At 43.0% G+C, this 12,478-nt stretch overlaps 1 protein-coding gene across 2 annotated transcripts in view; it reads left to right on the top strand.

Annotated features, from left to right (window-relative positions):
- Positions 1-10,051: 10,051 nt before the first annotated feature.
- Ehhadh (enoyl-CoA hydratase and 3-hydroxyacyl CoA dehydrogenase) overlaps positions 10,052-12,478 on the top strand; it is a 32,170-nt gene continuing 29,743 nt past the window's right edge. The window contains exon 1 of one of the 2 annotated variants that reach the window (XM_045151306.1): positions 10,052-10,187. Coding sequence is in view for 1 of the 2 variants with exons in the window: in XM_045151305.1 (XP_045007240.1) it covers positions 10,114-10,187 (74 nt within the window). In the remaining variant the exon portion in view is untranslated. The remainder of the gene's footprint in view (positions 10,188-12,478) is intronic. The other variant, XM_045151305.1, reaches the window with a different exon arrangement.

Here is a 12,478-nt window from a genome sequence, read left to right on the forward strand (position 1 = left end):
AAAGAAAAATCACCAAACTGACTTAGACAATAAAGGGATGTACTGAATTCTATAACCAAACTATTATGACAGGCTTCGGGGCTTGCTGCTGATATCATCAAGATTTCACTCAGTTCAGTGATATCATCCAGTGCTCATACCCCACACCCTTTGATTTTGCTCCCAAATTTACCCAAGGTGACAAAATGGCTATATCAGTTTGTTCTAATGTTCTGCATATCATGTAGAACTCAGAAGTGATTTACACACATATAGTAATACGCTTGGAAACAGAAATCCATACATTCATCTTTGAACCAGACCATCAAGTCAGTACCATTTTATCTTCCCAGCTTTAGTAGAGAACTCTCTATTAGTCACCATTAAATTTCATGCTGTGTCATAAACCAGCCCTAGATTCTTGTATCAGGTGGGAGAGGTTAGCTACATTGTAATAATTAAGCAGTCTAACCTCAGTGTCTTAAAACAGCTCAGGTTATATTACTACTTATGCTACCAGGCTAGATGGGCTTACAGGGCACACCTTTGCTCAATCGTAGCCACTCAAGGACCTGTACTGGCCATGCAACCACTTAAACCACTACCAGACATATTACTAGTAGCCAGGCCCGAGCCATATTGATTCCTAATGTCCCCTCATTATGTTAACATTTTACTGGCCCCAGTAATGCCATATAAGGTCACATACTTCAAGTAGACAGGCATCTACAATCCTACCATAGATAAATGGGGGGACTGGAATATTTGTGAACAGCCTTACTACCCATTACCAGTACAGCTCTCTAGGTCATCCTGATGTAAGTTCTTGTAGAATACAGCTGTTTCAGCCTGTGCATAAACTATCAAGTAGCAGGCAATTTCCTTGACAAATCCTCTCCTTTCTTAAAAAAAAAATATTATTTATTTATTTGACAGAGAAAGAGAGAGAGAGAGAATGGGCACACTAGGACCTCCAGCCACTGCAAACAAACTCCAGACACGTGTGCCCCCTTGTGCATCTGGCTAACGTGGGTCTTGGGGAATTGAACCTGAGTCCTTTGGTTTTGCAGGCAAACGCTTTGACCGCTAAGCCATCCCTTCAGCCCAAGTTCTCTCCTTTAATTCTAATGTGAGCAATTATACATGTATCTGAAATTATTTTGACATTGTTAGTTACTTAGCTTGGAAAATGGTTCAAGCAGAATGCCCTCAAGAACAGCACAGTGAATTAGTAAGAGGTTCCTGCCTCAGACTTCCTCAGCTTTTTTTGTTTTGTGTTGAGATGGGGTTTTGCTCTAACCTAGGCTGACCTGGAATTAATCTCAGGGTGGCCTTGAACTCATGGTGATCCTCCTGCCTCTGCCTCCCAAGTGCTGGGATAAAAGGATTTCCTCAGCTTTACAATTCCATTAGGAGCTTTTCAAGTGCTGAGTCCATGCAGAATCAGAAGCCCTCAGGGTGACAGCCTGATGTGTATTTTAAAACACATGCTTCATCTTGTCTCTGCCTCACTTAAGAACTGTCCCACAACCCAGGGTGATGGCATATAGTGGTAGTCTTGGACCAGGGAGATTCATATGAACCCAGTAATTAAGGACAATGTGAACAACATAGTAAGTCCCTTTCTTTCTTTCTTTCTTTTTTAATCTTTTTTGGTTCATTTTTATTTACTTATTTGAGAGTGACAGAGAGAGAGAGAAAGAGGGAGGGAGGAAGAGAGGCAGATAGATAGAGAGAGAATGGGCGCGCCAGGGCTTCCAGCCACTGCAAACAAACTCCAGAACCGTGCACCCCCTTGTGCATCTGGCTAACGTGGGTCCTGGGGAATCAAGCCTCGAACCAGGGTCCTTAGGCTTCACAGGCAAGCACTTAACCACTAAGTCATCTCTCCTTTTTAAAAACTGCCTGCAAAGCCTAAGGACCCATGTTCGACTCTAGGTCTCATGTAAGCCAGACACGCAAGATGGCACACACATCTGGAGTTTGATTGCAGTGGCTGGAGGCCCAGGCACAGCAATTTCCTCTCTCTTTCTCGTCCATAAACAAATTAGAAAAGAACTGCCGTAATTCTATTATTCAAGCAACATTATGTACCATTTAAAAAATTACTCGTTTGCGTGTGGGGGGTTGGTTCATGAGCATGCTTGTGAAGGTCAGAAGACAACTCCAAGGTATCTGTGTTTCACCTTTGTTGAGACAGGGTCTCTTGCCACTGCAAATTAATCACCAGACTGCAAATGAATTTCAGGTTTAGCTGGCCCATAAGCTATGGATTCTTTTGGCTCCAACTTCTGTCCTCTTAGTCAAGTTGGAATTACCCATGCAGGTGCCATTTGGCTTTCAGTGGGTGCTGGAGAATTGAACCCAGGCCAGCAGACTTTATAAGCAAGAGCATTGAAGGACTTGCGCCATCTCCCCACCATTTTTGCCTCTATAGTTACCCCTCTACTTACATCAACTCCTTCACTTCCTACATAGACCTAATACTAATCAATAGTCCTGCCGTTTTTTGTTCATTTTCTTTTTGTTTATATTATTTATTTGAGAGCAACAGACAGACAGATAAAGAGGCAGATCGAGAGAGAATGGGCACAGCAGGGTCTCCAGCTACTGCAAACAAACTCCAGATGCATGCACCCCCTTGTGCATTTGGCTTACGTGGGTTCTGGGGAATCAAGCCTTGAACCAGGGTCCCTAGCAAGTGCTTAACCACTAAGCCATTTCTCCAGCCCTATTTTCTTAAAAAAATTAAAAAAAAACCCAGGAAACATTCTCACATTCCATTTATTTATTTATTTACAAGAAGAGAGAGAGAGAGAGAATGGGCATACCAGGGCATTCAGCCACTGCAAATGAACTCATGTGTCCTCTTGTACATCTGGCTAACGTGGGTCCTGGGGAATCAAACCTGGGTACTTTGGCTTTGCAGGCAAGTGCCTTAACTGCTATGCCATCTCTCCAGCCCCCTCTTTTCTTTCTTTTTCTTTTTAATTTAATTTTTATTAACATTTTCCATGATTATAAAAAATATCCCATGGTAATACCCTCCCTCCCCCCCACACTTTCCCCTTTGACATTCCATTCTCCATCATATTACCTCCCCATCTCAATCATTCTACTTACATATATACAATACCAACCTATTAAGTACCCTCCTCCCTTCCTTTATCTTCCCTTTATATCTCCTTTTTAACTTACTGGCTTCTGCTACTAAGTATTTTCCTTCTCACGCAGAAGCCCAATCATCTGTAACTAGGATCCACATATGAGGGAGAACATGTGGCGCTTGGCTTTCTGGTCCTGGGTTACCTCACTTAGTATAATCCTTTCCAGGTCCATCCATTTTTCTGCAAATTTCATAACTTCATTTTTCTTTACTGCTGAGTAGAACTCCATTGTATAAATGTGCCACATCTTCATTATCCACTCATCTGTTGAGGGACATCTAGGCTGGTTCCATTTCCCAGCTATTATAAATTGAGCAGCAATAAACATGGCTGGACAGTACTTCTAAGGAAATGAAATGATTCCTTTGGATATATGCCTAGGAGTGCTATAGCTGGGTCATATGGTAGATCAATTTTCAGCTGTTTTAGGAACCTCCACATTGATTTCCACAATGGCTGGACCAGATTGCATTCCCACCAGCAGTGAGGAAGGGTTCCTCTTTTTCCACATCCCCGCCAACGTTATGATCAGATGTTTTCATGATGGTGGCCAATCTGACAGGAGTGAGATGGAATCTCAATGTAGTTTTAATCTGCATTTCCCTGATGACTAGTGACGTAGAACATTTTTTTAGATGCTTATATGCCATTCGTATTTCTTCCTTTGAGAATGCTCTATTTAGCTCCAAAGCCCATTTTTTGATTGGCTTGTTTGCTTCCTTATTATTTAACTTTTTGAGTTCTTTGTATATCCTAGATATTAATCCTCTATCAGATATATAGCTGGCGAAGATTTAAGCCCCCTCTTTTCTTTTTATTTCCATTCATACTCAAAATAATATATTAGTACCATCATTTGTCTTTGTACTCTCAAAACAATTGGTACTTAAGGAATGATGTTTTTTAGGCAATTTTTAATCTGTCTTCATGACGAGCTTATTGCTGGATAGAGACTGTTGTTGATGAAAGTACACAGCTCTCGGGGAAGACCAGAGGGTAGAGCCTGATGCCAAGAACACCAGTCTAAAAGAGGAAAACATCACTTCACCCCAATACAGTCCAGTCCTCCCTGAACATTGCAAACATCTCTAGTAAAAGAAAGGTGACTTGGACTAAAATAAAAAATAAAAATAAAAAAGAACAGGGGCTGGCGAGATAGCTCAGTGGGTAAGAGTACTTCCTACACAATGAGGGCCCGAGTCACCCTGGGTTTGATTCCCCAGCACCCAAATAAACAGCTAGGCATGGCTACAAATGCCTGTAACCCCAGTTCTGTGGGGAGCAGAGACCTAAGAATTTTCACAGGCTTGCTGGTCAGCCAGTCTGACTGAAAACAGCAGCTCCAAGTTCAATGAATGACTGTCTCAAGGAGACACATGATTGAGCAATGGAGGACACCCAGTATCAACTCTGGCCTGCACATATGTACATATCTGCAATCATATGTGCATGTATCCCACATGTACATACATACCTCCACACATACCACACACACACACACACAATACAAACCAAATAACAACAACAAAAAAATTCCTCAACCAATGAGCTAACTCAAGAACCACAAGCTTTTATGCAGAGACAAGTGTCATGAAGAACTAAGCCAGCACATCCCCTCCAACAATTACCAGTTCCATGGTAATAAACCTAAATGAGAGTGACACAGGAGAAATTCCAGACAACTATTTCAAAAGAATGATTATACATATGTTTAAAGAATTTAAACAGGACATGAATAAACTCCTGAATGAATTCCAAGACAACACAAGCAGCTGAATGAAATAAAGGAGTCAGTTAAGGATATGAAAACAGAATTAAAACAAAGAGATGCAAATACTGAAGAAAAACTCAACTGGAATGATGCTGAAAGTGAAAAATTAGATAAGGCTTGGAGAGAAGGCTTGTGGTTAGGTCACTTGTCTGCAAAGTCAAAGGACACAGGTTCAATTCTCCAAGACTCACATAAGCCAGATACACAAGGTGGCACATATGTCTGGAGTTCATTTGCAGTGGTTGAAGGCCCTGGTGCACCCATTCTCTCTCTGTCTCTATCTGTGTCTTTCTCCCCCTCTCTCATTAAAATAAATAAAATAAATTTAAAAATTAAAAAAATGGAGTTTCTTAAAAAAAAGAAAGAAAAATTAGGTAAGTCAAAAGAAAGCTCAGTGGAAAACTTCACTAATGGAGGCCTCACTAGTGGAGGGCAGACTATCAGAGCTTGAAGACAAGATAAAGTTATTCATCACTCAGTCAAGGACAATGAGCAGTATATTTTTGATTTTTTTTTTTTTTTCGAGGTAGGGTCTCACTCTGGTTCAGGCTGGCCTGGAATTAACTATGTACTCTCAGGGTGGCCTCGAACTCTCGGTGATCCTTCTACCTCTACTTCCTGAGTGCTGGGATTAAAGGCATGCACCACCACGCCTGGCTTGTTTTTGAATTTTTAAAGGTTTCTTTTAACCTCTATGTATCTTGTAAGCTTGATTCTTTTATTAAAATTTATTTTTTTATTAGATATGGACATATTTAGTATGTAAGCAACACAGGTTGGTACCATCCTTTCCCTCCTCCCTGCCCCTTTTCTGAAGAGGCCTTCCTTGTTGGGGATGCAGGTCAACCCCATGGGGATTGTGGGTCATGCATTATGGGGGCAGCAGTCAGTTATGAGGGAGAGGCAATATCTCTGTGAAAAATGTCCCAATCTGTGGCTTTAACAATCTTTCCACCCCCTCTTCCACAAAATTCCCTGAGCCATGTTGGGAACATTTGAAATCTACTTCAGTGATGGGCTCTTAGGAGCCTTTGGATCTCTGGTTTGGTAGGTGTTGAGTATCTTCAGTGTCTATCTCCTTCACTCTTGTGGTGATATCAGATTCACTAAGAGAGCAGCACTCTTTCTCATTTCCCCCAATGATCATCATTTTAAAAGTATGAATGGAATACTCAGGGTCTTTGGGACATCAGTAAAACATCAAATCTGTGAATTATAGGCATGGGAAAGGCAGAAAAAAATCCTTGCCAAAGGCATAGAAAACACATCATCTTATAAAAAAAACTCTAAATATATAAAGCAAAGTGTATTAAAACTGCAGAAGATGGCTGGAGAGATGGCTCAGTGGTTAAGGCATATGCCTGCAAAGCCTAACAACCAGGGTTCAATTCCCCAGTATCCACATAAAGCCAGATACACAGTGGCTCATGCATCTGGAGTTTGTTTGCAGTGGCTGGAGGCCCTGACACACCCATTCTCTCTTTCTCTCTCTGTCTTTTTTGTTGTTGTTGTTTATTTTCAAGGCAGGGTCTTGCTCTAGCCTTGGCTGATCTGGTCATCGCCATCTGAAGATCTGAAGAGAAGCTTTTCTAACCTAAAGTGAGAGCAGCATTAATATATGAGTATGAACATTAACAGAAGTGCTTAAAGGGCAATTTGGTGACTATAATATATGCCAGATACCAGCAGGCACTATAACCCTAGGGCTCATGACCTTCTCCGTCATAGGTTTTCAGTATCAGGCACGTGTTCCCTCCCATGAATCAGGACACCAGTACAATCAGAATGGTTGGTTTCCCCAATAACAGACATGCCACTATTGTACCACTTGGCTCATTTGCCCTGGTTGGCCAAACTTAAGGCTTGTAGTGTCCTCTTTTGTTTATCTCCACTGGTGATTTCTCTCCCTCCCATTGAACTGTATGTAGCATAGCTTTTACAGCTTTCTGTCAGTTGGTCTACATGGAGGAAGCTTTCAGCTCAGCCCTAGCAAGTTTTCTCAGTGTCCTTGCAGCTCAAGCATGTGGTGTCTTCAGCAATAGGGTCTTTCCATCTATCCCTGATGGTGAAACAAGAGCCTCAGCAGTGGCCTGTAATGTTTTAGGGGTCTCAGGCACCCCCTGGCCAACAACTCACTGGGAGGTATCCCATCCCTGGCACTGAAAATTTTCTAGTAACAATTTATGGCTTGTGCGTGTGCCATTGTCCACAAAAGTAGATTTCCATAAAACTTATTCATCCCTTTATAGATATTGATGAATCTTCCTTCCACCTTTCCTTTACTCAATCTTTTCCCCTGACCTCACTTAGGCCCTTCCACCCCCGATAATCTGTTCTTCTACTTACATATATATAACACCATCCCCTCAAGTCCTCCCCTCTCCTGCCTCCCATATAGCCCCTTTCTAGCTTACTGTCCTCTGCTACTGAGTTTTATTCCAACTCACATACAAGTCCAAACATTCATACTAGGATTCACATGTGAGAGAGATCATGGCTTTCTGGGCTGGGTGACCTCACTAAGTATAATCGTTTCCAGGTCCATCCATTTCCCTGCAAATTCCACAGCTTCATTTTTCTCTCTGTGTTTTTATCTCTCTGCTTGCAAATAAAGAAAATAAGTTTTTAAAAAAGTGAAGAAGGACCAGGTCACACAGGAGGGCAGGTCCATCAGAATCATAGCTGATTTTTCAATGGAAACTTTAAAAGCCAGATAGGCTTGGAATAATGTATTTCAAATTCTGAAAAACCACAAGTGCCCACCCAGATAATTATACCCAGTAAAACTATCAGTCATGATTGAAGGAGAAAGAGAACTATTCCATGATAAAAGCAGGCTAACAGAGTTTATGACCACTAAACAGCTCAGCAGGGGATACTGGGAAAAATATTTCAGACTGAAAAGAAGGATAAATACATCCAAGAGGATACAGGAAAAAAATTATGCTAAGATAGTTGTTAATCAAACCAGGACTAAGAAAACAGCAAGCACTACAAAACAAACAAACTGACAGGAATTAATACACACCTCCCATTTAAAAGACAGACCGAGGGCTGAAGAGATGGTTTAGTGGTAAGTCACTTGCCTGCGAAGCCTAAGGAACCAGGTTTGATTATTCAGGTCCCACGTAAGCCAGATGCACAAGGTGGAACATGTGTCTGGAGTTGTTTGCCGTGGCTAGAGGCCCTGGCACACCCATTCTCTTCCTCTTTCTCTCTCTCCCTCTGTCTGTCTCTAGTAAATAAAATTAAAAAAAAAAAAAAACAGACAGACCAGGTCAGGGAGATTGCTTAATGGTTAAAAGCACTTCCTTGCAAAGTCTGCTGGCCCAGGTTTGATTCCCCCATAACTATGTGAAGCCAGGTGCACTAAGTGGCACATGAATCTGGAGCTCAGTTGCAGCAGCAAGAGGCCCTGGTGATCCCATGTGCTCTTGTGCTCTCTTTCTCTCAAATATATATATATTTGGTTTTATGAGGTAAGGTCTCACTCTAGCTGAAGCTGATCTAGAATTCACTATGTAGTCTCAGGGAGGCCTTGAACTCATGGTGATCCTCCTACCTCTGCCTCCCAACTGCTGGGATTAAAGGCATGCACCACCATGCCCAGCTTTCAAATAAATATTTTAAAAAAGGGGAGGGGACTGGAGAGATAGCTTAGCAGCTAAGATTCGATTCCCCAGGACCCATGTAAGCCAGATGCACAAGATGGGAACATGCATCTGGAGTTCGTTTGCAGTGGCTGGAGGCCCTGGCACACCCATTCGCTCTCTCTCTTTCTCTGTCTCATAAATAAATAAAAATAAATTTTAAAAAAGCAAAGATCAGCAGTTTGGTTTGAAAAGTAGGATCCAAAATAATTTCTTAGAAGTCTTTTTGCTGCCAGGTATGGTGGCGCACGTCTTTAATCCCAGCACTCAGGAGGCAGAGGTAGGAGGAATGCTGAGTTCGAAGCCACCGTGAGACTACATAGTGAATTCCAGGTCAGCCTGAGTTAGAGTGAGACCCGGCCTTGAGAAACAAAGCAAATCTTTTTGCTGCCTCCAAGAAACACACATCACCATCAAAGATGGATACTTTCTTGGGGTAAAAGGAAAAGCATGTTGCTATTCTAAGATCTGACTTCAAAACTAGTTAGAAGAGACAAAGCCACTTCATACTGATGAAGGGAACAATTTAGTAAAAGGACATTACAATTCTAAACATATAAACTCAATTTCACTTAAAAATACTAGCGGGCCGAGCGTGGTGGCACACGCCTTTAATCTCAGCACTCAGGAGGCAGAGGTAGGAGGATCACATGAGTTCGAGGCCACCCTGAGACTACATAGTGAATTCCAGGTCAGCCTGGGCTAGAGTGAGACCCTACCTCAAAAAACAAACAAAAACTAGTGGCTATAAGATCACAGATGAACCCCAACACAGTAACAGTGGTGACTTCAGACAACATGCAGCACATTCACAGTGGTGTGCCCATAGACTAGTGGGTGACTTCAAGTGCCCTGCTCTCACCAATAGAAACAAAACAGAAATAGAAACCTTCAGACATTCAAGATTTCACAGTAGAGTTCAGTACCTGGACAAGACCTGTGCAATAAAGAGCCTGTGATCATTCTGACATAGAGAATGGAGGAGGACAAAAAGAATGAGAGGTAAAGGACTGGGTAGATCGCTCAGCAGTCAAAGGCAGTTGCTTGCAAAGTCTCCCAGCCAGAGTTCGATTTTCCAGTACCCATGTAAAGCCAGACACACAAAGTGGCACATATGTCTGGAGTTTGTTTGCAGTGGTAAAGCCCTGGCGAGCTAACCTCAATCTCTCTCAAATAAGTAATATAAAATAAAAATATATTTTCTAAGAATTAAAACAAAGAGACTACGTAGAAATATGATTCCTGTCTAACACTGGGAAGAGACTGATTTGTAAACATTTGGTTGACATTAGCGGCATCCTCTTTTTGAGCAACTCTATGTGCTTTGGCCAAGGCTCTGCAGAGCAGGGATGGGTCGTGGGAGAAGTGGGCTGGGAGGGGTGGCCTAGAGGAGCAGGTGGGAGGAAGAAGGAAAATCCTGGAGGAGAAGGTGGGAGGAGCGGGTGGGAGGAGCATCCCGGAGGAGCACCGCCCCCAATCCTCTCGGCTCATTAAAGCGGCGGCGCCCGGGCCGAGGAGGACCAGAGCGGACTCGGAGGACCCGGACATGGCTGAGTACTTGAGGCTGCCCCACTCGCTGGCGTTGATCCGCCTCCGAAACCCGCCGGTCAACGCGCTCAGGTACCGGCTCGGTCGCCTGCACGGGCCGCGGGGACGGGGCGGGGCGGGGCGGGCGGTGGCGGCGCTCGGGTCTGGGTCAAGTCGGGAAACTGAGGCCGAGCGAGGCTGGTGGGGGTTGCTGCACTCGCAAGCGCCTGGTCTGTCCGCCTGCACCTGCTGCTGCTGCTCCCGCGTTTGCAACTTTGGCTTCGCAGAACTTTCGGTTCCCGAGGCTCGTCTTCGCGCGAGGCTGGACCTTGACCTGCGCCGCGAGCCGCGCGCCTCACTACTGGCCCCAGCGGAGCACGAGAAGTGAGACCCCCGTGGATGCCGGGGCAGTGAGGAAAGAATCGCTTCTGGCGCAGAAACGTCAAATAGTTTCTTTCGACCTGTTGTACCCTTCCAGGACCTGAGTGCTTCCGTGGGGAACCCACGTCAGAGTTAGCCTATCAGATAGCGCTTTCTGGAAATCCGGGAGTGTCCCTGCTAGCTCACCTGGGATGCCTACATGAGATCTCTTGTCCTTTTGAAAAATAATATGGTCCATTTAATTCATTCCATGTCTCTAGTGAATAAATGCTACGTTGGCCTTAGAAAAAGCCACCTAGCCACTGACCAGAAGTGGTGGAAATTAACATGTACATGTCGTGACTTTGCCTGGTGAGACGTGAACATCTATTTACCCGACATAGGGTACAGATAGACCAAAGAAACGTTTCCACCCAAGTTGAGCCAATGAGTTTATTGGGATTACTTAATTATAGCATAGGCAAGGGCTAATTTAGAGGAGTTAGGTGACCACACTAAAGTCAGTTCCACTGGAGAGACCTCTAGGCCCCTATTGCTGCTTTCTGCTTTGATGGCTTGTGGAGGGGCCTGGCAAAATCTTGCAGCTTTCTGAGCTTCCTGGACATTTTAAGCTTCGGTAATTTTCGTTAGCTTACTGACCCTTCTAAGTTGTTTTTATTTAATTAGTTATTGTTATTTTGATTTTTTTCAAGATAGGGTCTCACTCTAGCTCAGGCTGACCTGGAATTCACTATGTAGTCTCAGGGTGGCCTTGAACTTACAGTGATCTTCCTACCTCTGCCTCCTGAGTGCTGGGATAAAAGGTGCTACCATGATTGGCTGATTTTTAATTTTTATTTCACTTTAGTTAGCTATGTTTCCTTCTAGTTCAATAGTATATAAGTGTGTGGCATGACTTATTCCTGTGCCCAATCCCAGAACAATGTGTTTCACGCTTTGTATCCTGTTACCCACGTAAAGAACCTCGTGTCCTGCTCAGCAGCTGATACACACGTTTACAAATGTATAGCGGAAAACAAGGTTTCCTTAAACCAGATCTATCCTTATATGTTTGGCATATCCAGTTTTCTCTTTTTTATTGTTTCATTTGACAAAATTGCCACAAATTTAATTTAATGAAATTTGGGTTTTTGGTTTTTGTTTGTAACTCTTCAAAAGGATAGGCCTGCTATAGTGAAACAAATAAAAAAGTATGGTGGTCCTGATCAATTGTCTTCTCAGAGCCCATTCTCCTCACCAGGCAGTTTGAGGGGAAAGCACTTTCTTTGTCCCTGTGGCCTTTACCTTGCTGGCAGACTGAGGTCTTCCTCATTCGGCAGGCTGTGATAAAGCTATATTCATTACGATCATTTTCCTTCCACCCTCTTTCCTGTTGATGAATTTTTCAAGATTCACTTGAATATAAATAAAAATCCTAGGAAGAGTTGGTTGGAATGTGAAAGAGCAGTCCTCTTTTCCTCAGAGATCTGATTTTCATTGACTTTGAGACCTTTACTAAGAAAGAAATGCAGTTGGGCCCTGAGTATCCCTGGCTTCCACACTTACTCCTCAGCTATGGACAGAAAATGTTGTTATGTCTATGATATTCAACCTAATAAACATGTTCAGTCTTTTAAAATTAAACCGGGGCCAGAAAGCTTTATAGCAAACACCTTTAACTGCTGAGCCATTTCCCAAGTCCACAGTCTTTTGTCATTGTTGTTATTCCCTAAACTGTACAGTGTAAGCTACATAGCATATAAGCTTCCTGGTTTTTTGTTTGTTTGTTTGTTTTGAGGTGGGGTCTCACTCTAGTCCAGGCTGACCTGGAATTCACAGGTCTCAGGGTGGTCTTGAACTCACGGTGATCCTCCTACCTCTGCCTCCCAAGTGCTGGGATTAAAGGTATATGCCACTATGCCCAATTTATTTCCTGTATTTTTATAAGTAGTTAGAAATGATCCACTTGTATAGATTATTTGTTAATACTAGTTATTATCTGGCAGACTTGAATCTGTGAGATT

This window comes from Jaculus jaculus, chromosome 5 (assembly GCF_020740685.1).
Source record: "Jaculus jaculus isolate mJacJac1 chromosome 5, mJacJac1.mat.Y.cur, whole genome shotgun sequence".
Lineage (NCBI taxonomy): Eukaryota > Metazoa > Chordata > Mammalia > Rodentia > Dipodidae > Jaculus > Jaculus jaculus.